The 27,196-nt window shown below is 42.6% G+C and overlaps 1 protein-coding gene across 1 annotated transcript in view; it reads left to right on the top strand.

Annotated features, from left to right (window-relative positions):
- smg6 (SMG6 nonsense mediated mRNA decay factor) overlaps positions 1-27,196 on the top strand; it is a 340,627-nt gene that overhangs the window by 302,366 nt on the left and 11,065 nt on the right. Inside the window, 1 exon segment of the mRNA XM_048612318.1 lies at positions 17,091-17,302. Coding sequence (XP_048468275.1) covers positions 17,091-17,302 — 212 coding nt within the window.

Below are 27,196 nucleotides of genomic sequence, written 5' to 3'. Positions count from 1 at the left end.
TTAACCTTGCATTCTGCATTCAAATTCGACCTTCCAAAATGAATCACTTCACACTTTTCCAGGTTGAATTCCATCTGCCACTTTGCCCAGCTCTGCATCCTGTCAATGTCCCGTTGCAACCTACAACAGCCCTCCACGCTGTCCACAACTCTACCAACCTCACGTCATCAGCAAACTTACTAACCCACCCTTCCACTTCCTCATCCAAGTCATTTATAAAGATCACCAAGAGCAGAGGTCCCAGAACAGATCCCTGCAGATCACCACTGGTCACCGAGCTCCAGGCTGAATACTTTCCATCTATTACCACCCTCTGTCTTCTATTGGACAGCCAGTTTTGTATCCAGACAGCCAAATTTCCCAGAATCCCATGCCTCCTTACTTTCTGAATGAGCCTACCATGGGGAACCTTATCAAATGCCTTGCTAAAATCCAAATACACCACATCCACTGCTCTGCTCTGACTTGATTGAGAATTTGTCCCATCGTGATTCAAAAAGCTGTTCTTGCAAAAAGATCAAGTAAATCCTTCATTAATAGGACTGCTTTCTCGGATATCTGATACTTAAATGCTCCATCACTAAGTCCACCTACGTCTGCCTCCATAGACCCCATTTCTTTGATACTGATACTGCACCCCTTGGATATTAACTTTCTTATCTCTCCATTTGACTGAACCAATTGTTTCCTGGCTGGTTTCCCTTCTTCCACCCTATAGAAATGTGAGGTTATTCAAAACTCTGCTGAACTAAACTCTCACCCACTCCTGTCCCCGTCACCCCTGTGCTCACTGAACTACATTGGTTCCTTGTCCAACAATGCTTCAGTTTTGAAATTCACGTGATTGTTATCAAACACCTCCATGGCCTTGTCCCTGAAATCTAACCAGTCCACAATCCTCCAAGATAACTGTGCTTCTCCAATTCTGCCCTCTTACGTTTTCTTGATTTTAATCGCCTGTTCATTTGCAGCTAGGCCTTCAGTTCCCAAGGCTCCAAGCCCTGGAATTCCCTCTCTAACCCTCTCCACACCTTTCTCTACACCTCTCTCTCTCTTCTCCTTTGAGATGCTCCTTAAAATGTAATCTCTTAAAATCTTTGACCAATCATTGGCCGTCTGCCTTAATAGCACCTCATGTGGCTTGGTGTCATATTTTATTTGATGATGTTCCCGTGAAGCAGTTTGTGGTATTTGGCAATGTCAAAGGTGTAATTAAATTCAAGGCCTTATTGTAGTTAGTGTGTTAACTCTGGCATTGCTTTTATTACCTATTGGGTATTGGTGTGGAAAGCTGTTTTTTGTTGACATGGTATTTGTTCTTGTGTGAATGGAGAGACAGGGAATGATGGTCATGCAATGTCCATTTGCCCAATCCATAGGTAGGTAGGGGCAGGGCATTTTCTGAATACTGAGAGTCCATTCCACACTGATCATTAGATAATTTGCTATAATTAGCATCTGCATGGTCATATTTCACAACTTTACTTGCTGTTTCTTCCCTTGGGGCCAATGAATGTTCTCTCAGTTCCCTGTCCCATCAGGCCATCTTCATGTATGAACTAGAGAATGAGCATTAGCATGCTGTTCAGCCTAGAAAGCATCACAGCTGAGTCCTTATGGTACCATGCTCTTTATGTACCATTCGCAAGTGCAGATCCAGCAATTCACTCCTCAGTGTTTATTGGTCGAGAGAAAAGCACTCACTAATTACCCCCCCCATGCCGCCTGAGATGTGTGTGCTGTTCAATTGTACCTTTCCCCCACTATTGCTATACCTACCAGTGCAGATTATTACCCCTGGTCAGTGCAGCTGAGCTAATTACTGGATAAACTCACTGATCCTAAACTCACTGGTATTATGGGACAGACTGCAGCAGTTCAAGAAGGCAGCTCAACCCCACCTTCTCAAGGGCAACTAGGGACAGGCATTGAATGCTGGCCAGCCAGCAATGTCCATAACCCACAAGTCAATAAAAGAAGCATAGAAGTGGTCTTCGTTTTCTGAATCTTTCTCTTAGGATCCAACTATCCTCATAAGATCCCTTGGGGAACTCTTAGGCTTCCTCTGGGTGCCGATCACCAACTCCTATTCCTGCAATCATCCTCTCCTCTCTCCAACCAGTGTGTAAAATGGTAACAACAGCACTACTCACACACCTATGTGACACTTACATGTTTTTCTTCTAGAGAAAAGCAGTGGATACTGTAAATATAATGGAGGACAAGAATGGGTTGATTGCTAAGAGTCACAAAAAGAAAAGTTTGCTGGTTTCAGCAATCAGATCTCATGTCGCAGCGAACTTGCAATGCAGATTTGAAGAACAACTTCTTATCTTCCGCGTGGGCACCCTCCAGCCCAGAGGACTTGATATTGAGTTCTCCAATTTCAAATAAGCTTCCCACCCATCCCCCAGCTCCCCTTCCAGCCCCACCTCCTCCCTTCCATTCTACCTTCTGACCCTCCCTTCCAGCCACCAACCGGATTCATCCCTCCCATCGACCAACCAGATCATACCTACCACCAGTGTCCACCTATCACTACCATTCCGTCTCCGTCCTTTCCCACCCTCTTTATCTGCATCTGCCCCTACGCCCCACATCTAGTCCTGAAGAAGGCTAATACCCAAACGTTGACTGCTCCTTTCCTCCAGATGCTGGCCTGCTGTGTTCTTCTAGTCTCCCGTTTGTCTGGATTCCAGCATCTGCAGTTTTTTTGTCTCTAACCAAGATCTCAAATGTTAATCTCTTAACAAGAATTTGGCAGATAATGTGACTTGAGATGAGGTTGGGATACAGTACTGAAAGATGCAGAATGAGATTTAGAATAGAATTGGTAGGTACATTTTTGTTCAGGTTGGGAATGTCTTTGAAAGATGAGAGTGAAAGTAAAGATGGATTGAGATTAGATGGATGATATCTTTGGGAGTTTTGCTGTAAGATTGGGAGTAGAGTTCGAAAGTGGGTTGATGTGCAATTTGGCAGAGATGTGGCAGGAAAGTTGAGATTGGAAATAGAGTTGAGAGATTAGCTGAGACGAGGCTCAGTAGAATTGGGTTAAGACAACTTTTGAGGCATGTAATTTGATTGTGTCATCAGGCTGGACTGTGTTGTAGCTCTTAGATTTGCAGTCTTGTCATTTTCTTTGTTTTAGGAAACTCTGAGGTGGTTTGGGGTTGAGGGCCATGACAGAGGCAACCAAAACAAGATGGATGGACTACTTTCTAAAGTTACAGTGGTCTTAATGAAAATCTTCTCCAGATAAGCCTGCCACCATTCTTGTGTCACTGTGGCTCATATAGGAATACCAGCTCCTCCAAATTGTTTTTAGACTCCATGGCAAGGGTTTGAATGTCCAATCTACACTGATAGTCCGACATTATACGAAGGGAATGCTGCACTGTCAGAGGTGCAATCCTTTAGATAAAACATTAAACCGAGTTCTGCTATCAGTTCAAGTAAAATTCCCAGAGCAGTTTTCTAAAGAAAGCAGGGATTCTTCTCTCTGCTGGCTAAAATTCTTCAAAGAGGACCACCAAAGATATGTCAACTGGTAACTTACCTCATTGCTGTTTGGGGATACTCAAAATAGCTGTCAGTTTGCCTTTACAAGCTAAATGAAGGGAGGATTTAGTTGCTGATTTTTGGACAACAGTCTAACTTACATGAACCTGTGATATGTGCCTCTTTCTAATGAAAAGAATCACCTGTAAGATATATGCTGACACTGAATTATTTGTTAGGCCACCTAGTTAGGTTGCGGATAAGAGCATGTTTGACAGATGGATATAAAGTTGAAACTTTAGAGAATATAGGCTCAGTTTCCTCACCCTCTCACCAGCAAATAATTTGTTGCCCCAGGATTAATCTGGTAATCACTCCCACACTTCCTCATTGATAAGTATATCATCCTTTAGTTAAGGAAACCAAACTATGCACAATACTCCAGGTTCAGTCACACCAGGGCTGTGTACAATAGCAGCATTTTTTTAATATAATAACCACAAGAAACTCAGCAGCTCTGGTAGTATCTGGGGCCAGAACAAAAAACAGATTTGACATTTCAAGTTTGATTGATTCTTCTAGTAGATTGCCCTTCCCTAAAGGACATTAGTCACCCAGATAGGTCTTTACTGGTTACAGTTAAACCAGCTATTTTTTAAAATCCCAGATTTTATTGTTGTTGAGTTCAGATTTCACCATCTGCCATGGTGGGATTTGAACTTATGTCTCCCAAACATTAGCCTGGGGTTCTGGATTACTAATCCAGTGACATTACCACTATGCCACTGTACTCAAATCCCTTTGCAATGAAGACCAACATACCCTTCACCTCCTTAATTGTTTGCAGCAAATGTGGAAATACTACATTTGGTCCCGACGTCCAGCTCAGTTATATAGATTGTGAACAGCTGTAGCCCCAGCAGTCCACTGGTAATAGCCTGTCATCCTGAGAATGACCCTTTTACTTCTACTCTGCTTTCTGTCTGTGAACTAATTCTCAATCGATGCCAGTGTATGACCCCCCAGTCCCATCTGCGACATTTTGTTTACCGCAGTTCTGTATGGGACCCTCTCAAAAGCCTTCTGAAAATCCAAATGTATCACATCCATTAGATGATCTTTGTGCACAAAGGGGTGTGGGCCCACAAACACCACCACATCACAGTCCATTCCAGGAGTCCCACTCTGGGGCTACCATCATCACCACAACTCCACCACACTGAGCCGATCATGCTGTTGGCATGCAACCACTGCTCCCATCAATCTGCCAGGGGTAGTGAATCAGGCCTGCTGCATCACTGGAGCTGAAGCCCAACATCCCAATTCCTGTGCTGACCACAGAGGCCACCTTGTTGTCACCACCACTGCCCCAGATCCTGTGCTGGTGGACCCACCAACATCCAACTCGCCACGCTCCGGTGCTATCTCTTGCCACTGGTTCCACACTCACTGCCATCACGAGCTCTGCAAGGGCTCGCTGTCCCTGAGGAGGCTGCTCTTGTTACCGCTGCCACATACGCTCAGGAGGCCGGGCCTGCTGTCACCCTGTCACAGGGACTGAGAACACTTTTAAAGAGAGGAAAAGAAAAAAGAAAGAGAGCAAAAGGAAAAAGAAACAAGTAGACAGAAGCAGACGAGGCCTGAGCCAGGAGCTCAAATGCACTGCTGCTACTCTGCTGCCATCTTGGAATTTAATTATTTGTTGTTAGTTAAATTGTTTCCTGTTCACCAAAGTTTAGATTGTTAATATGGATCAGATAAATTAGAGGTCCCAATACCAAACCCTGGAGAATTATATTACAAACTATTGTGCAGCATGAAAAATGTCTGTTAATCATTCCTCTCTGTTACCCAACACATCAACCAGTTTTGCTAACTTTGCCCACAAGCCTGTTGTAAAGCACTTGGATTAATAAGGGAGTCTAGTGTGGGAGTCCAGACCACTACAGGAAAGGGTCTCCCTGTCCTTAATCTCTCCCACCAGTTGCTGTTAGCTGTTGCCTCTAACCAGTGACTGAAAGCCTGAACAATTAGTGTGCTGTTTGTGGTGTGTCTGCGGTAAAGAAGTTGGAAAGAATATGAAGCTCCAAGATCGGGAGGTCAAAGAGACACCTCATCAAGTATAGGGTCAGACCTTAAAGTGGAGAGACTGCAGTTGGATCAGCCATGATTTTATTGACTAGTGGAATGGGTTTGAGGGGCTGAAAGACCTACTCCTGTTGATACTGCTTATGTTGTCATGAAATGGGAAATTGCAAAGTTGCAGAATAAGTATGTACTATTTCAAATTTCCAACTGTTAAATAAACGTTAGTACTGCGCTGAGACTGTGACCGAAAGAGCAGAAGAGGTGTATAAGTGAAATGTATAAGGCATGATAATGCTAGAATATAAGGAAAGAGATTAAGGGAGAAATATGAGGAGAGAATCTCAATAAGTTTAATAACAAGGCGAGCTGTTAGATGGAAGTAGGATTCCGAGAAGATGGCAGAGTGGAGGGTGTGCAGGAATTGGTAGGGAAACTTAAGTGCTTCTTAACCTTTACAGAAGAGAAAGAAATTGGGGAGGAGGTAAATCTGGAAGCAAGAAGTAAATTGAAATGTGTAAAATAACAGAAAATGATTGATTAGTCTAAAGGATGAAGTTTCTGATTCAAAATAGCAGTGGCTCTATTAATTGTATTACACGCATTATCTAGAATATACAGCAGGGAAACAAGCCATGCAACCCAACCATTCTAGGGATGCTTACACCCTGCATGAGTCTCTCACATTCCATCTGCTTCATGCTAGTCTTTCAGCAAATATTTCCATTCCTTTTTCTCTCTTACAATATAAAGACCACTTGTTATTTTTATTTATTTTCAAGTGTGGACTAAAATGGGAGCAAACTGTAAAACTGAGCCTGTGGAAGGAGTTGCTGCACTTCTAAAAACGGGTTCCTGGAACTCCTTGGGAGTGGTGGTTACACTGCTGCTTTATTCAAGCAGCAGGGAAGGTGTCTCATTCATCCCAGCCCCGGGGCTTGGGGCTGGGGGTGGTGCAGGGGCAGTTGCGCAGAGTGAGCTTCACCCAAAGACAGATTGCTAAATGGCTTTTCAGTCAGGAGGCCAGGATTCATCATCATGACAACAACTCTGTGATTGGCTCCTGGGCAGGTGGACAGTGTGTGTGTGAACAACACAGCAACAGGACTCCACAAACTACAGCAGGGGAAGTCTCCCTCGCTGTCTCCATCCCTGTGCAGTGAAGTAACCAAAGGCTGGGAGGTAGCAAGCAATGCCGTCCCATCATTTGCTATAAATTGTTGCCTCTAACCATTAACTAAAAGACCGGACAGTTTTTTGATTCTCCACCCAAAGCAACCAAGTTTCTTTGTCTGTCTGTCTGTCTGACTGTTTGTATGTGTGTGTCTAAGGGTTGAAGAAGTGAGGTAGAGTTATGGGGTGACACTTAATGGTGTTATATCTCTGTGATTAGAATTGTAATAAGTGCATGTTCAGTACAGGCATGTGCTTTCTGTTAACTTGAGACTATCAGACAGGAGATTGGGGAACTTTGAATAAATCAGTTAAATCTTTAATTTTTGTGACAACCCTAGGATAGTGGGACTTGAGGATCTGCACACTTTCCTGAGTTGGTCGTGACAGTACACCTCCAGTTTCCTGGTGAAAGCATTGACGATGTTTGTTTCGACCACTCCCTGTGCTAGCAGGTTCCACATTCTAACCACACTGAGTAAAGCAGCTTCTCCGTAGTTCCCCATTGGATTATTTAGTAGATATGTTTTTATAATTATTCATTCATGAAATGTGGTATCACTAGCTGGCCCAGCAGTTATTGTCCATCACTAATTGCCCTTGAGAAGCTGGTGGTGAGCTGTCTTCTTGATCTGCTGCAGTCCATGTGCTGTAGGTACACCCAAAATGTTGTGAGGGAGGGAATTTCAGGATTTTCATCCAGTGACACTGCAGGAATATTTACACGTCAAAGTAGTGAATGGCTTGGAGGGGAACTGCAGGCAGTGTTCCCATGCATCTGTTGCCCTTGTCCTTCTAGATGGAAGTAGTTGTGGGTTTAGCTATCTAAGGGTCTTCCCTGCAGTGCATCTTGTAGCAAGTACACACTGCTGCTACTGAGTGTTGGTGATGGAGTGAGTGAGAGTGGATATGGTGTCAATCAAATGAGCTGCTTTGTCTTGGATCGTGTCAAGCTTCTCGAATGTTATTGGAGCTGCTTTCATCCAAGCCAGCATGCAGTATTCCTCACACTTCTGACTTGTTCTTTACAGCTAGTGGTCAGGCTTTGTGGAGTCAGGAGGTGAGTTACTCGCTGCAGAATTCCTAGTCTTTGATCTGATCTTGTAGTCTCAGTATTTAAATGGCTAGTCTGGTTCAGTTTCTAGTCAGTGGTAACCTCCAGGACGTTGATAGTGTTTGGGCTTAGCAATAGCAAAGCCATTGGATGTTAAGGGGTGATAATTAGATTTTCTTGCTGTAGATAGTTGCTGTCTTTGTGGGTGATATGATTCCAACCAATGGAAAGTTTTCCCTGATTCGCACTGACTCCAGTTTTGCTGGGGATCCTTGATGACACCTTCCATAAATTCACTGAAGATCAAGAGTAGGCTGATGGGGTAGTAATTGGCCAGGTTGGATTTGTCCTGCTTTTTTCATACAGGACATACCTGGGTAATTTTCCACATTGTCAGGAAGATGCCAGCATTGTAGCTGGAATGGTTTGACGAGGGATGCAGCAAGTTCTGGAGCACAAGCCTTCAGTACTATTGCCAGAATGTTATCAGGGCCCATAGCCTTTTCAGTATCCAGTATCTCCAACTGTTTCTTGATATATCGTGGAGTGAATTGAATTGGCTGAAGACTGGTATCTGTAATGCTGGGGACCACTGAAGGGGGCCGAGATAGATCATCCACTTGGCACTTCTGGCTGAAGATTGCTACGAATGCTTCAGCGTTATCTTTTGCACTGATGTGCTGGGCTCTTCCATCATTGAGGATGGGGATATTTGCGGAGCCTCCTCCTCCAGTGAGTTGTTTAATTGTCCACCACCATTCATGACTGGAAGTGGCAGGACTGCAGAGCTTAATCTTGGTCTGGTAATTGTTTAGCTCTGTTTATCACTTGTTCCTTATGCTGTTTTGCTCACAAGGAGTTCTGTGTTGCAGCTTCACCAGGTTGACACCTCATTTTTAGGTATGCCTGGTGCTGCTCTTGACATGCCCTCCTGCGCTCTCCATTGAACCAGGATTGATCCCCTGGATTGATGGTGATGATTGAGTGGGGGTATGCCTGACCATGAAGTTGCAGTTTGTGCTGGAGTACAATTCTGCTGCTGCTGATGGCCTGTCTTATGTTACTAGATCTGTTCAAAGTCTGTCCCATTTATCATGGAATTAGTGCTACACAACATGATGGAAGGAATTCTCAATGTGAAAATTAGACTTTGTCTCCACAAGGACTGTGCAATAGTGACTCCTACTGCTACTGTCACAGACAGATGTATCTGGTGCAAAAGTCAATTTGATGAGGATGAGGTCAAGTATGTTTTTCCCTGTGGTTCTTTCATCAACTGCCATTGACCCAGTGTAGCATCTAGAATATTAGGAAGCAGAAGTTACACTGGAATTATACAAGACCCTGGTTAGACCCCACTTGGAGTACTGTGAACAGATCTGGGCATCGTACCTTAGGAAGACTATATTGGCCTTGGAGTGAGCATAATGTAGGTTTACAAGAATAATACCTGGATTTCAGGGGTTAAGTTACAAGGAGAGATTACACAAATTAGGGCTGTTTTCTCTAGAATTTAGAAGGTTAACAGGTGATCTGATCAACGTTTTCAAGATAATAACAGGGTAGATAAACTATCTAGAACTAGGGGGCAACGTCTGAGAATTAGAGCCAGACCGTTCAGGAGAGATGTTAGGAAGCACTTCTGCACACAAAGGTGGTAGATGTTTGGAATTTTCTTCCACAGGTAGCAATGGATGCTGGATCAGTTGTTAATTTTAAAATCTGAGGTAGATACATTTTTGTTAAGCAAAGGTATTGAGGGATATGGCCAAAGGCTGGTGTATGTACTTAGGCCACCGATCATCCATGATCTTATTTAATGGCAGAATAGGCTGAAGAGCCTACTTCTGTTCCAATGTTCCTAAAGCATTTAGGACTCAACCAGATCAATCAGTAGTGGTCCAGCCCACAACTGGTTAGTCATGGAACCACTCTTGGTGATTAAAATTGCAGTCTCCCACCCAGAGTAGATTTGGGCTCACCATAGAGAAGTATTGATTCGTCAGCTGAGGAGAGGTTGTGTACACTACTCAGGAGACTTTCTTGCCCATGCCTGACCTGATGCTGTAAGACATCATGGGTTCGGAGTCAATTGCTGCCAACTTGTATTTCTTCTTTGTATCTAACTCTGTCTCGTTTGTATACCATTGTGCTTCATCTCTGCTGCCTCGTCCCACCAGCAGGACTGACCCAGCGATGGTGATGATTGTGTCTGGGACATTGTCTAAGGTATGATTCTGAGAGTGTGATTGTGTCAGGCTGTTGTTTGACGAGTGGGGCAGCTCTCCCAGTTTTGGACTAGTTCCCAGATGTTAGGAAGGAGGACTTCTCAGTGTCGACAAGGCGATGATTGCTGTCATCTTGTGTCTAGGTCATCTGTCCAGTTTCATCCCTTTTTCGAGTCCTTTTAATTGGGTTTTATTTTGGTTTGTCACAACTGAGTATCTTGCTGGACCATTTCAGAGGGCAGTTCAAAAACAATCATATTGCTTTGGGTCTGGAGTCATGTTTATGCCAGAACAGGATGGCAGGTTTCCTTCCCTAAAGGTCATGAGTGAACCAGATGTGACAATTGACAATAGTTTAATAATCATCATTGGAATTTTAGTTCTAGGTTCTCATTGAATTCAAATTCCACCATCTGCCATGGCCCTGGTTTTGGATTCTTCCACAAATGGAAACATTCTCTCCACATCTGCCCTTTACTGTTTCAGGTTTCTAACGTTTCCCTTTTCAGAAAAAATAAGAAGTCACCACTTGTTCAGTCTTTTCCTGTTGTTGTAACATCACAGTTTAGGTGCTATCCTCGTACTCTTTCCTGTGCTTCTATTATCTTTTTGTAAGATGGAGACCAGAAATGTGCATATTACTCAAAATGGTATTTTCAGTGGAGATCATTGACTATCCCGGGTACTTCTATTGTAATGCTTGCTAAGGTGAATTGAAATATCCTGCATAATACCCATAATGTACAAATGTGAAGTACATTCACTTAAAAAGCATCTTGCATAATTCAGTATCCGAGGATTTGTTGATGACCAGAACTATTCATACTGTGCTCTTTGTCTTGCCAGCAAATGCACAGAAAGTTTCACATGGAAAGACAATTCAGGGCAGAATTTATACCCTTTATGGTAAGGTCCTGAGAAGGGTTGGTGAACAAAGAGACCTTGGAGTGCAGGTTCATAGCTCCTTGAAAGTGGAGTCACAGGTAGACAGGGCGGTGAAGTAGGCATTTGGTATCCTTGCCTTTATTGGTCAGTGCATTGAGTGTAGGAGTTGGGAGGTCATGTTGCTGCTGTACATTGGTTAGGCCACTTTTGGAATACTGTGTACAATTCTGATCTCTCTGCTATAGGAAGGATGTTGTAAATCTTTTCTGCACCCTTTTAAGTTTCACAAGGATGTTGCCAGGGTTGGAAGGATTGAGCTATAGGGAGAGGCTGAATAGGCTGGGGCTATTTTCCCTGGAGCGTCGGAGGCTGAGGGTTGATCTTACAGAGGTTTATAAAATCATGAGGGGCATGGATAGGGTGAATAGATAAGGTCTTTTCCCCAGGGTGGGGGAGTCCAAAACTACAGGGCATAGGTTTAAAGTGTGAGGGAAAAATTTAAAAGGGACCTAAGTAGCAGCTTTTTCACGCAGAGGGTGGTGTGTGTATGGAATGATCTGCCAGAGGAAGTGGTGGAGGCTGGTACAATTACAACATTTAAAAGGCATCTGGATGGGTACATGGACAGGAAGGGTTTAGAGGGATATGGGCCAAATGCTAGCAAATGGATGTAAATCAGTTTAGGATATCTGGTTGGCATGGACGAGTTGGATCGAAGAGTCTGTTTCTGTGCTGTACGGCTCTATGACGTCGTTATTGAGATTATTTACCCAGCACACGTGATCATTGCAAAGCTTTTATTCACTAAAAAGGTAGCATCACTCAAGGAGACTACCTGATGTAAGAAACATAGCTACGAAGAAGCATGTGAAAAATTGATTCCATAGCATTTGGACAGTTCAGATCACAGGTAGATTTGATAGAGGTGTTTAAAGGTTAAAGGTTTAAAGGTGTTTAAAGATGGAAGATCCAAAGATTGAGGGGCCAGCAACAAGGGCACATAGAAAGAAGATCAAATATAAAACATTAGGACAGGGAGCAAAAGAAATGCTATACAGAGAGGATTGTGAGAATGTAGACTTTGTGGAAATAATGGGGTTGAAACAAAGACCTTCACTATTTAAGAATGGGTTAAATCGGTGGATGAAGGAAATAGCAAGAAGAATGGGCAAATGGGATGACAGTTCTGTTCACATGGAGGACAAACTCCAACACAGACTGATTAGACTGAAAGGTCTTCTTTTATGATATAATTTTGTTGTAACTTTCTTCTGTTCAGTATTTTTCAACATAAGGTACTCCCCTTAAATGAAGAAGGGTCTAGGCCCGAAATGTCAGCCTTCCTGCTCCTCTAATGCTGCTTGGCCTGCTGTGTTCATCCAGCTCTACACCTTGCTACCCCTTAAATGTAGTTCAGGTTAAAGTCAAGATGCAGAGATTATCCTTAGTTTTACGCATTGAGACCTGCCACTGATATCCGTATTCTGCAGGGATCTGCTCAGTGAACCGTGAGTATGATACACATCAGCAAATAATTCCATTGGATGCAGCACTGCCTGGGTAACATGCAAGCCAAAAACAATATTGGGAATGGGGTCTCTGCATCCAAGGATAAATTAATTTCATTACCTTATACCAGGTTAGAGTGATTTCTTTTGGAGTGCTTCACACTGAAACTCTCCCTCCTTCCTTCTTAGCAAAGACTATTCTAACTCCTACCCTTGTTACTATCCTTCCCAAAGAAGCTGTTGATCCTTTCGCTGATTGATTTTCCAACTTTGTCTTTTCACCTGATTATCATCTCTGTCATTTGGAGGTAGTTTAGGAACAGTTGCCAAAGAACCAGAATATTCTGTCTTTGAAATAAAACATAAGCGATGGTCTGGTGTTATTAAAACTAGATATTGTTCTGGAGACCCAGGTAATCATCTGGGTTTGAATGCTGTCACAGCAGATGGTGGAATTTGAATTCAATAAAAATGTGGAATTAAAAGTCTAATGATGACCACCAATCCATTGTCAGTTGTCAGGGAAAAACCCATCTGGCTCACTAATGACTTTTAGGGAAGGAAATCCGCTGTCCTAACCTGGTCTGGCCCATCTGTGACTCCATAGCAATGTGGTTGATTCTCAACTGCCCTCTGAGCAACGAATGCTGGCTTAGCCAGTGGTGCCTTCATCCTGTAAATGAATAATAAAAAGAAACAGAGAGTGATTTTATTGACTGTTTATTCTTTCATGAAATGTGGGCATCACTGGCAAAGTCAGCATTTGTTTCCTGCCCCCAGTTACCCTTGAACTGAGTGGCCTCCAAGACTATTTCAGAGGGCATTTTAAGAATCTGGAGTGACAATGTAAGCCAGACCAGGTATGGATGGGCAGATTCACAGATAGCTTTTTACATTGATTAATGATAATTTCATGGTCACTGAGACAAGCTTTATTTTCCAGATTGATTAATTCAGTTCAAATTCTGGTGAGATTTGAACCCATGTCCTTAGAGCATTAGCCTCAGCCTCTGGATTACTAGTGACATTACAACTACAGCACCACCTCCTCTGTGTGCACATTTTAAAATTTTAAATCAACCTGTTTAGACATGTTGTTACACACCTCAAATGCAGGTGGGATTTAAACTGGGATACTATCAGTTCACCATAAAGCCCTGTTTTACGCTGGTCCTCCAATAGTCATGAGGACGACAGAAAATTATCTCGGGGTTTAACTTTTTTGTCAGAACCTTGGTCCAATATGAAAGTGCCATGGAGTCAGCAATTAAACATAACCGTGTGCCTACAGTATGGAAGTGGTGCATTCAGACACAGGATTAATGCTTCAAAGTGTAATAGAATACCTGCTCAGTGTTCTGGTTTGATTCAGATATAATCTGACATTGACAAAGGCCAGTCTAATTCCCTGAGAACAATCTGCCATTTTTCTAAAGTACTGCCCTTGCCCTAAATCTTTAGATCATACTTTTAACAAATTGTTCACCTGTTTCAAATTAGTAACAAGAAAACTATAACTGCAGGCGGCTAAATGGATTCAATCAGAGGACCATACCAAGAGCCAGTCTCTTCCATCTGTTCACTTAACTTAAGCCTTTAAGTGCAAAGCCAAATCAAATTGATGAGATGGTTATTTTAATTTCCTCCCCCTCCCCACATACTCCAGAGATTAATACTCTAATTATATGATATCATAGGATCTGGAAAGCTAAATTGATCTAGTTTGGGTTTCACTTGAGAAGAGGGATTGACCCTGGCTTCAGCCAACTTGTTGCCATGCTGAACACTGCAAGAGACACTGCCAGGTCATGGAGAATGCTGTGTACTGAGGTGGCTGAATTGAGTCTTTGAAGCAATTGGCTCAACTAAGTGAGGAATGTCATTGCAGGTGAATAGACAATGTCACATTTCATGTGTCCAGTGTCAGCAGCTGATGGTCCCCAGTCAGGTAAACCTGTTACTTATACAACACATTGAACAAAGTAAAACTTTGAAAGATACAGTACAGGATTGTTACCAAACAAAATTTGACATCTTCAAATTAGAGCATGTGACCACTGGCCTAGTCAAATAGATAGGTTTTTAAGCAGCATCTTAGAGGAGGAAAGAGAGGAAGTAAGATTTTGGGAATGAATTCCTGCGCTTCGGGCCTCTCTAGCTAATGACACAGCTGTCAATGGTAAAGCAAACACAGTGTGGTTTGCATGATGACGAAATTGGCAGAGTGCAGAGACCTTGGAGGGATGTAGGATTGAAGGGGAAATGGATGAGGCCATGAAGAGATTTAAAACCAGGATGAGAATTTTAAAATTTGAGGCATTGCTTAATCAGTAGCTAATGTAAAGTCTGAATTAGGTACAGAGTTAAAGATCTATCTGCAGTCCACGGGAAACATTTACAAGGCAAGTACTTTGCAGATTAGGGTACAGACTAAAGTTCCCTCTACATTCTCCCACCAAACACTCCCAGAACAGATACAGCATGAGGTTAGATCTAGAGTAAAGCTTCCTCTACACTGTCCCCCATCAAACACTCCCAGGACAGGGACAACATGGGGTTAGAGACAGAATAAAGCTGCCCCTATCTTTAAACTGAAAGTAAAGTTTTCTGTGCACTGTCACATCAAAACTCCCAGGACAAGTATAGTACAGGGTTAGATTAAAACTCTGTCAAAAATGTCACAAATTGTTCCTCAGATTAGGTATAAACCTGTTCCCATCACCAGCAAGCTAATCTCTAGTCTTGCTGAATAAGGTTTCCAATTTAGATTCAAAACCAGTGCTAGTCCCATCAGAACCAAACAGAAACCGTTTTTCAGTCTGGTTCCAGTGGTAAAAGGACTCTACCTATGCGCTGTCCTGCCTTGTCTGTTTGTAATTGAAAACTTTTGATGCAGTTATATTTTCAATGGTATATTACCTCTGTGGCAGAGTTATATGTAGATCGGTTGTCCCAGCAGCAAAATGTCTCTTTGACACTGACTGGTGGTTGCCTGCAGCTCAGAAATTTATAGAATTAGCAAATGCCGGGACAAAGCCCAATAAATTCTTGTGACTTAATCTCAGCAAACTGAAAGAAACTATCAGTCGATAAGCGTTGTTCAGGGTTGCATTTCAGCTCCTACATTCATTGACCTGAATTACAGGTGGCACTGCCAACTCGAGGAAGTTTCACAAGTAGAAGAGAAAATGTATGAAGCTCCACTCCTTGTACTTGTGCAGTTGGTATTTTGATGTATAATGTTGAGCCGTTATGTTTATTGTATGGTGAAGAAGGTAAACAGAATGTGACAGCTTGTGGGACTCTGGTCCTGGCATGATCTTAAATCGTCAGTATTTCAGAATAATGGAGGGTGATGGCTGGCTCTAACTAAACAGTCTTCATCCAGTTTATTACTCTTGCTGAAGGTGGGCCATCCAGTTTTATTACTCTTGCTGAAGGTGGGCCATCCAGCTTATTACTCTTGCTGAAGGTGGGCCATCCAGCTTATTACTCTTGCTGAAGGTGGGCCATCCAGTTTATTACTCATACTGAAGGTGGGCCATCCAGCTTATTACTCATACTGAAGGTGAGGGTTACAGGGTGTTCAACAGCAGCAAACCAAGGAAGGATATTGTTGCCACTAAACCGAGTACTTTTGGAAGGTTCCTATTTTCTGTCATCTCGCAATTGAAACTGCCTCCTCCACGCTTCCGGGCAGTACATTCCTTACCCTAACAACTCGCTTTGTGAAAAAGTTTGTTCCTGCATCATCCTTGCTTCGTTTGCTCATCACTTTAAATCTCTGCCCTCTGTTCCTTTCCCAAGTGAGAACAACTGCCCTCTATCTACTTTATCCAGCCCACTTGTGATCTTGAAAATCTCCATCAGATCTTCTTATCCACCTTCTGTCTGGGGACAACAGTCCCAACCTCTTCAGTCTATCCTTATAACTGAAGTTCTTCAACACTGGAACCACTTCTGTACTCTCTCCAATGCATTCATCTCTTTCCTATAGTGTTACACCCACAAATGTACACAGTACTCCAGCCAAAGTCTAATACATATATCGCACAAGTTCAACATTATCTCCTTGCACTTGTACTGTCTGCCCCTGTTAATAAAGCTGAGGATACTCTATGCTTTACTTACTGTTCTCTCTACCTGTCCTGCCACTTTCAATGATCTGTGTATATATATATACATATATATATATATATATACCCACGTTCCTCACTCCAGCACCCCTTTTCAAATTGTACCCCGTATTTTATGTTATCTTTCAACGTCCTTTTGTAGACCTGTATTGTCATCACAGTTTACAACGCCTCCAAATTTTGTATCATCTGCAAACTTTAAAATTGTTGCCTATACGTCAAAGAGCCGAAGAGTTGAGCACCGAAGATGAACAAAAGATCACTGCCTTGGCAATCCCTGCCTTGGGCACAAACAAGCTCTGTCGGCAGATGAAGTGAGCAGAGTCACTTCACCGAATGGTGCACGTCTGCACTCATTTTGCTTGTGTGGGTTGGTTGGATATATATTTTGAGAAGATTTCTCTGTGTCTGTGTAGTCTCAAATTGGGAGTGTTAATATAATGAAATTTTGGATAATTTCCTGCCTTTTCAAATACTGGATGTAGAATTGACAGGCTATCTGTGCTGTTTAATGTTTCAGTGATAAATGAGCTGGATGGTCTGGCTAAAGGCCAGGACACAGACTACCACGGTGGAAACCATGCCAAATTGGTGCAGGAGAGAGCCAAGAAAGCCATCGACTTCCTGGAGCAAAAGTTCGAATCCCGTGACTCATGTCTGCGGGCTCTCACCAGCAGAGGTAACGAACTGGAGTCAATTGCGTTCCGCAGTGAGGATACAACTGGGCAGCAGGTAATTACAGGAATGGAAATGTGACATAGCTCTCTCTCATCATGACTTCTTTCACAGTCCTCCCTACTATCTCATTCCACTCTGTGGGTTCAAGCCCTACCCCAGGACTTGAGCTAATAAGATAAACTAACTTGTCACTTTGGCTTTGAAGGAATTGAGGTACTGTTCCTTCAAATGAGATGTCAATCTGTCTGCCTTTTCTGGTGGTTCAGATGGAGGTTAAAGATCCTATCATATTATTCAAAGTAAAGTGAGGAGTTTTCCCAGTCTCCTGACTAATATAATACTCCAGTGCGGATGCAGTATAATGTGGCTAAATGTAAAGCTACACACCTCAGTCTGAAAAATCAGAAAGGAAAAGTATTATTTAAATGGTGATATTTTGGGAAGTGTGGATGTACAAAGGGGTCTGTGTGCTTCCTTGCACAACAATCAATGAAAATTGACAGGCAGATGCAGCAAGCGGTTAGGAAGACAGATGATATATTGGCCCACATTGCAAGAGGATTTGAGTTCAGAAGTAGGGATATCTTCCTGCAGTTAAACAAGGCCTTGATGAGATCAGACTTAGGGTATTACATGCAGTTGTGGTCTCCCTACTGAAGAAGGATATACTTGGCATGGAGGGAGAGCTGCAGAGGTTCACTAGACTGATACCAGGGATAGCAGGTCAGTCATATGAGGAGATCTTGGTTCAACTCGGCCTGCATTCGCTAACTTTAGAAGGATGAGAAGGGATCTGATTGAAACATGTAAAATTCTAACAGGATGGGACAGATTGGATGCGGGGGGATGTTTTCCTCTGACTGGGGAATCTAAAACCAGGGGATGCAATCACAGGATACCAGGTAGAACATTTAGGACTGAGATGAGGAAACAACTCTTCACTCAAAAGGTAATGAACCTGTGGAATTCTGTACCACTAAATCACTGAAAATTGTCAAGAAATGATAGACGATGCCTTTAAAACTGAAGAAAGATAAGAGATATGGAGAGGAAGCAGGAAAACGGCATTGAAGTAGAGGATCAGCCATAATCCTATTCAGTGGGGGAGCTCAAAGGGACGAATGGCCAATTCCTAATTTCTATGCTCTCACCCAACATCACCAAAGCAGTTAAACAGGCCATTCATCTTGTGTCGCTGTGCAGAAAACTACTACCTTGTTTGCCTAATATAATCCTCGATTAACAATCCCAAAAGCAGGCATTCAAATCCCACCTAAGCAAGGGTAAAACTGAATTCAATTGATAAGATCATCTTTGAGCAGGCAGATGGATATTATTGAATTGCAAATAAATTGAAACAGGAGTAGGCCATTCAGCCCCTTGAGTCTGTTCTACCTTTCGGTGAGATCGTGGCTGATCTGTGACCTAACTCCCTAATACCGGCCTTTGGCCCATATCCCCTAATACCTTTGCTTAACATAAATGTATCTATCTCTGATTCAACATTAACAACCGATCCAGCATTCACTGCCATTTGTGGAAGAGAATTCCAAACCTGTACCACTCTTAGTGCGTGGAGCTGCTTCCTAAAATCTCTCCTGAACAGTCTGGCCCTAATTCTCAGACTACACCCCTAGTTCTAGAATCCCCGGGGAGTGGGTATAGGGGGAAGCTTCTAGAAAGAATCATTTGGACAGAAATGAGTTACTTGTCTTAATTAAGTCAGTGTAGATTTATGAAGGGAAAATGATACTAAAATGACTAGCTGGAGGTTTTGAAGAGGTGACAACAGGGTTGATGAGGTTAATGCACTTGATGTGGTGTACGTTAACTTCCAAAAGACATTTCATAAAGTGTTGCAAGCAGACCTCTGAGGAAAGTTATAGTTTGTGGAGTAACAGTGACAATAACAACATGGATATGAAATTGGATGAGTGATAAGAAACACAGTAGCAGTTGATGGATGTTTTTGAGCTGGTGGAGGGTTTGTCTTGGAGTTCGCAAAGGTCAGTGTTCAGACCCTTACTTTCCCAGTTCGGTACTGGACCATGATGTACTCTGGACAGTTTCAGAATTTGTGAATGATCTGAAATGTGGAATCACTGTGAGTTTGGAGGGTTCAGTATAATTTAGAAGGGGACACAGGGTTTGGTTCAATGCTGAAAAGTGAGAAGTGATTCTTTCTATTGGGAGGAATGTGGAGAGATGGAACAAAATAAAGTGTTTAGCTCTAGAGGGGTTGCAGGAGCAGAGGAATCAAGGGGGATATTTAGAATAGTGATTGAAGTTGGCAGGACAGATTAAGAGCACAGTGAATAAAGCATCCAGAATCCTAGGCTTTATTATTAAGCGCATAGAGTACATATGTAAGGAGATTATGTTAAACTTGTACAAAATGCTGGTTTGGCCCCAACTGGAATATTGAATCCTGTCCTGGGCACCAGACGTTAGCCAGAATGTGAAGTTATTCTAGAGGTTCGAAGCATGATTCATGTTAACGTTTCAAGGGATGATGGACTTCAGTTCCATTGTTAGATTGGGGAACTGGGACTGTGGTTAGGATGGATACCTTGCTGATGTTTCCTGCTATGGGGGAGGATAAAACTAATGTACATAGACCAAGCAGTTCTTCCTTTTAAGATAGCAATCGGAGGAATATTTTCTCTGAGGGTCACTAAAGTGTGGAATTCTCTTCCACAGAGGGCAGGGCTGAGTTAGATTTTTTTTTTTTGTAGACATTGGGATCAAAGGTTATGATGGGGAACTGACAGGAAAATGGGTAACAATTGATCATCCACCATAATATTAAATGGTGGAGTCGGCTCAAAGTCTCCAAGGCTCACAGCTGTTCCTAAGTCCCATGTTTGTTTTGATGAAGAGAAGTTTGAGAGGCTATTTATGAGGTTTCAAAATCATGAGAGCCTATCAAATCTCCTCCCAAAATTCTCGAAGTATAGTTGAGAAAGAAGCTGTTTCCATTAGGGGAAGGATTTAAAGCAAGAAAACAAAGATTAAAGATAATTTGACAAAAGAAATAAAGGCGGCAAAAGGAGAAACATTTCATGTCATGAATGATTAGGATCTGGACTACACTAGCTGCGAATGTGGTGGAGACAGGTTCAGCCAAGGCATTCAAGAGGAATTGGATTATAATCCGAAAAGAGAGAATGTTCACGATTGTGGGAAAAATTGGGAGAGGCGACTAGGTGCAATACTCATTTGAAGAGCCAGCAGAGAGACACTGGGCCGAATAGCCACCTGCTATCTTGTAACCATTCTGTGGTCTTAAGGATCAAACTGGTTCACTAATGTAGCAAGATAAGGGAATCCCTGTTATCCCTCGGTGGTCTGGCCTCTACCTGAATCCAGTTGAGTCTTTATGGCTTCTGAGGTCACGTCACTGTGTTTGGAATCGGGCGATGAACGATAATTATCCCAGCAGAGCTCATCTTTCAATAACAACCTTTACTGCCTTCCAGACTCAACATTGAGTTAAAAAATCTCAAACCGTAAACTCTCTCAACCTGTTTTGTTTCCCTTTCTTAGCATATTTTGGGTTTTCTCTTATTTTCACTTTCAGACAACAGCATGCCTGGTTTAGGTACATCTGTTTTTTCTGTTGCCTCATTATCATTTCCTCTGGCCCTGTAAGGCTTTCTGTCATTCGTTCTCTCCTGTCTTCCACCCCATCACAGACCTTGCTTTTGGTAATGTCCCAGTCAGCCCTTGCACAAATCCATCACATCTCTAACTCCAGCATCGGCAATTCTTACTATCTCTAACTTTTCCAGTTCTGAGGAAGGGTTTTTGAGCTGAAACTCCTTCGCTTGGACAGTGCTGCTTGACCTGCATGGTATTTCTGCCACTTCCTATTTTTGCTTCAGATTTCTAGAGTCTGTAGTATTCTGCTTTTCAGGTTATCTCCAACCATGATGCTGGAAAACACAGACAATCTGGTCACCATGACCATCCTATACCACCCAGTAGGCTTTGAACTTAAAGCTAAGTGGATACAGCAGTTCACTATGCATCCTTTCCATATTTTTTCAGGAGCAAGTTAAGCTGTCATGCTTCAGGTCAAGAATCTGGCTTTAAATATTGGAAATTTTAGGTTACCATAAAAGTGGCAAAGGTGATGAAATGCCTCAGTATTTCCTTAAAACTGAAGCATTTACTCATATGTAGACAACTGGCTCCATCCTCAAGTTTTTGCTATCTGTTCTGATGCCCTCAGAGCCTGTGTGATCAAGTCTGGAGCAGTCTAATCCAGAAATGTTACCCTCCAGACATCAGATAATTTTTTTTTTAAGTGTATTTTGGTAAACTTTATGAATTTTTGTTTGTCAGGATTTGAGAGGAGTTTGATAGATTACTAATCCCTGTTAGGCAGCCACGTCCCAGCCTGTATCAAGTATGAGCAGGTTCTTGTAGAGTCACAGTCATATAGCACAGAAACAGACCCTTCGGTCCAACCAGCCCATGCTGGCCGTGTTCCCAAATTAAACTAGCCCCACCTACCTGTGCTTGGTGCTTATCCCTCCAAACATTTCGTTTTCATGAACTTATCCAAACGTCTTTTAAACCTTGTAACTGTACCTGCATCCACCACCTTCTCCGGCAGTTCATTCCACATACGAACCACTCTCTGATGGTTGCCTCTCATGTCCTTTTTAAATCTTTCTCCTCTCACCTTAAAAAATGCCCAAGTTTTGAACTCCCCACCCTAGGGGAAAGACACTCATCATTCACCTTATCAATATCCCTCATGATTTTATAAACCTCAAAAAGGTCACCCCTCAACCCCTACACACTAGTGAAAAAGGTCCCAGCCTTTCCAGTCTATTTTTATAACTCAAACCCTCCATTTCCAGCAACATGCTGGTAAATCTTTTCTGAACTCTCTTGAGTTTAATAATATCCTTCCTATAACAGTGTAACCAGAACTGCACACAGTACTCTAGAAGAGGCCTCACCAACGTCCCATACAACCTCAACATGATGTCCCAACTCCTACTTTCAAAGGTCTGAGCACTGAAGGCAAGCATTCCAAACATTGCCTTAACCACCCTGTCTATGGCAAAGTACTTCATAAAGTCCATAGAATCCCTACAGTGTGGAAACAAGCTGTTTGGCCCAACAAGTCCACACCAACTCTCCCAAGAGCATCCCACCCAGACTCACCCCCCTACCCTATCCCTGCAACTCTGCATTTTCCATGCCCAATCCACCTAACCTGCACATCTTTGGACTGTGGGATGAAACCGGAGCATCCAGAGGAAACCCACACAGACACAGGGAGAACACAGACTCCACACAGACAGTGGCCTGAGGTGGAATCGAACAGGGATCCCTGGCGCTGTGAGGCAGCAGTGCTAACCACTGAGCCACCATGCCTCCCATGCTTCCTGTATTCTCATCCAAATCATTTATATAAACGACGAACAAAAGTGGACCCAGCATGGCACACCGGTGGTCACAGGCGTCCAGTCTGAAAAGCAACCCTCCACCACCACCCTCTGTCTCCTACCGCCAATTTTGTATCCAATTGGCAAGCTCACCCTGAATCCCGTGTGATCTAACTTTACTAATTAAGAAACCTTGTCAAGGGCTTTACTAAAGTGCAAGTAAACAACGTCTACTATTCTGCCCTCATCAGTCTTTTTGGGTACTTCATTAAAAAACTCAATCAAGTTTGTGAGACAAGATTTTCCTCGCACAAAACCATGCTGACTATCCCTAATCAATCCTGCCTCTCCAAATGCATGAGAATCCTATCTTTCAGAATCACCTCCAAAACCCTACCCACCACCGATGTCAGTTTCACAGGTCTATAGTTTCCAGGCTTCTCCTTGCTTAAACAATGGCATATCATTAACCACCCTCCAGTACTTCACCCATGTTTATAGATGATACAAATATTTGTGCCAGGGTCCCCACAATTTCCTCCCTAACTTCCCATAATGCGGCACGGTGGCACAGTGGTTAGCACTGCTGCCTCACAGTGCCAGGGACCCGGGTTCGATTCCACCCTCAGGCAACTGTCTGTGTGGAGTTTGCACATTCTGCCCGTGTCTGCGTGGGTTTTCTCCAGGTGCTCCGGTTTCCTCCCACAGTCCAAAGATATGCAGGTTAGGGTGGATTGGCCATGCTAAATTGCCCGTAGTGTTCAGGGAGGTGTAAATTAGGTGGGTTATAGGGGGATGGGTCTGGATGGGATGCTGTGAGGTTCGGTGTGGACTTTTTGGGCCGAAGGGCCTGTTTCCACACTGTAGGGATTCTATGAAATAATGTCCTGGGACACATTTGATCAGGTCCTGGAGATTTGTCTATCTTTATGTTTTCTAAGACTTCCAGCAGCTTTGAAAAACAGTCATGCCAACTTCATTCTTTGAGGGAAAGCCATTTTAGACACATAGTTACCAACACCCAACCTCAGCTGCTGTCTCCTTTTAAACAATGTACACATTCACTGGAAGGTAAAGGGGAGAAAATACTTCCTCTAATTAAGGAATCTTACCAAGAGGCACAATCTAAAAGTTAGAATCAGACCATCAGAAATGAAACCAACAGATACTCCTTCACGTGAAAGATTGTGGAAATCTGGAACATTCTTCTTCGACAGGTTGTGTGTGCCAGACTTGAATGGAAACGTAGAAGAGGGAAATTCAGCAAACGAAGCATGGTGCCACTCAATCTTCTTGAACTCATTCAGCCCAAATTAGAAACTTCTCTTCGTTCTCCTCCCCATCATCAGGAGAGCCAGTCGCCCATCTGACAGCAAGCTCTGTGAAGCAAGTCTCTCTCATCCCTTCACACAGAAATCTCTGAACAGTGATTAGGAGCAGGAATGGTGAATGACAGTGAATTTTCCACTCCCTGAATTAGTGCCTGCTGAATCCAGCTGAGGCAAGTTAATGGAATAATGGGATCTTCCTAGTCCCAAAATATGGGAGCTAGTTTATGACTGAGATGGGAAGGAGTTTCTTTTGTTAGAGGGTTGTGAGAGTCTTTGGAACTCCTTGCCACAGAGAGCTGTGGGAGAGGAGTCCTTGTGTATATTTAAGAGTGAAATAGATTCTTGATCTGTCAGGGAATCAAAGCTGGCAAGAAAGTGGATGTGAAGAATGTCAGATCAGCCATGATCCTGTTGAATGGCAGAGCAGGCTCGAGAGGCCGAACAGACTACATTTCTTACGGTCTTGTGGTCAAATACTGCAGTGCCACTCCAGGCAGCAACTTTGGAAATTGAGCACTAAAGTTAGTTCCTAGGAGCTGCAGCAGAAATTTTAAGAATAACATTTCTTACTTCAGCTTTTTGGATCCAAGATTGCCTACTTTTTTTTTGTAGAAAGAAATAACTTGTTTTAAACTGATAAATTAGTTTTAAATTTGCTGCCGGCTCGCTTGTGTTTACATGTATCAAATGTAATCTTTATGACTGAATTGTAAATGCTGCAAAGCAACTGTCACTGCAAACAGCAGGCAGACTCTAGCTTGCCCCTGTGCAAAGTTTACCAAAGTTAATCCTCGTAGAGATTTTGACTATTCCTGCTTTTCCTCAGAACTCCCAGAAAGTGTCCACAATCTTGAACTCCACTGCTCCTCGAAGCAGCTACGCCAAACCAAACAAACTGGCAATTACCTTGGACCTTATTACATTCCTAAACAAGTCAATGCACCTCACAGATAATTGTTAATTACTCTCAAATACTATAGCATCTCACTATGCAAAGTGAATATAATGTATCTGTGTTTGAGGGCCGTACAAAGTTAGGTGGAAAAGTGTGAAAGGGACACACCAATCAACAAGAAATTAAGTGAAATAAAAACAGAAATTGCTGGAGAAACTCAGCAAGTCGACAGCATCTGTGGAAAGAAAGCAGAGTTAACATTTGGGTCCAGTGATCCAGAACTGAACATTTTTAGTTCTGAAGAAGGGTCATTGGACCCTAAAAGTTAACTCTGATTTCTCTCCACAGATACTGCCAGACCCGCTGAGATTTTCCAGCAATTTCTGTTTTTTTTTCTGATTCCAGCATCCACAGTTCTTTGGTTTTTGTTAAGAGATTAAGTGATTTAGCAAGAACATGGCTGATGGAACCTAATGGCTAAGTATGAAGTTATTCATTTTGGAAGAAAGCATAGGAAATTAAAATATGTTTTAAATAGTGCAAGACTGGGTAAGGATGATATTCAGAGGGACACGAGTATCATTGTGTACACATCACAGGAAGTCAATATGCAAGCAATGAGGAAGGCAATTTTCTTGTTAGTTTTTGTTACACAGGGTTTGGAGTGGATCAGTTTTTAAAAAAAAAAGTCTGACCACCCTTTTTCCGAACTTTGGTAACACTACACCCAAGGAGTACTTTTTCAAGTCTTCTTTATCTAAAGAAGGAGATAACTTGCCCAGAGGGAATGTCAAATAAACTCCTTGATTATAATCAGGGAAACTTGGAATGAGAAATAACCAAAAAAAAGCTGTCAGTTTGAAATAAAATCAGAAAATGCTAGGAAGTCTCAGCAGGTTCTCGGTGTCTGTGGAGGGAGAAATGAGTTACTGTTTCAGGTCACAAGGTTGGGTTAAGGCTCTTGTGCAGTGGTAGTGTCCCTACCTCTGAGCCAGGATGCCTGGGTTCAAATTCCACCTGCTCCAGAGGTGTGTCATCTCATTTCTGAATGAGAAACTACCTAAAAAGCAAAGTTGTCATGCTGAAACTAGGTCAAAAATCACACAATACTAGGTTATATTCCAACGGGTTTATTTGAAAACACTGGCTTTCTGGGCATTGCTCATTCCTCAGGTGTAGTAAGAGAGGAGGTATCAAGACACAGAATTTATAAGTAAAAGATCAGAAGATCATACAACTGATGCGAACGTATTGAATAAACCAAAAATAGCTGGCTGACTCCCTCCTGTTAAATCTTTAATCAGTTAGAAAGGAGATGCAGGTTTCCATTGATTAAAATGCAAATCCCAGAATTTCTTTCCAATCATTACCATGAGATAACTAAAAGTTTTATCAGTGTATACAAGAGGTGACATTTCCGGTCAGACAATGCATTTGAGGTGTGAGGCCTTGTTTAGAATCTGACTGTTTTAACCTGGAGTCAGACTGGTTTTATTCCAAAGCTAGATTGTTCAGCTAAACCTGTTCAACCATAACGTAGTGCCATGTGATTTTTGACCTTGTCCAATGGAATCAGGAAATGGTATTAACTCAGTTTAAAACATCACATGGAGGTTGTGGTTCCAGGAGTGCAGCACACTCTCAGAACTGAACTGTACTCTGTGTGTGCTCTGTTCCCAAAACCTGAAATGAAGATGCAATTTCAGTGGGTCAATTGTATAGGGGTTACTGTTTCCAGTTGGACAAAGGGACAAGTTAAATGCAATTTGCTACCATCAAATGTTACTGGCTGTAATTAACACGCTTTTTTCCATTATACATGGCATATCTTTGATATTACTCGCCTTTGACAGTATAGAATTGCTGAGCCAGTTGAAGGGCATCAAGAGGTACATGCTGTGACATATTGAATGGGCTCTCCTGTTACAAGGCAGTGTTCTCAGTCTAGCACCCCAATATGGAGGCTCAGAATATCTGATATTTTGCCTCTGGCTGTTTTGCTTACTACATCAGCTCTAAGAACCGGCAAGGTTTGTTGACCATTTGTTCCGAATCTATTTTACAGAGAGCTATGGGGGCAGAGTCCTTGTGTATACTTAAGGCTGAGATCGATAGATTTGTCGGTCATCTGAGATAGATGTCAGTCGAGGCATCAAGGGTTCCAGGGAAAATGCAAGAAAGTGGACATGAGGAATGTCGAATCAGCTATGACCTTACTGAATGGTGGAGCAAGCTCAAGGGGCTGAACGGCCTCCTCCTTTTCCTGTTTCTTATTGTCTTAGCCCACATATAAGACGTGTCATAAACAAAGCTCAAA

Source organism: Rhincodon typus, chromosome 26 (assembly GCF_021869965.1).
Source record: "Rhincodon typus isolate 14 chromosome 26, sRhiTyp1.1, whole genome shotgun sequence".
NCBI lineage: Eukaryota > Metazoa > Chordata > Chondrichthyes > Orectolobiformes > Rhincodontidae > Rhincodon > Rhincodon typus.
This window is presented reverse-complemented; position numbering and strand designations above follow the sequence as displayed.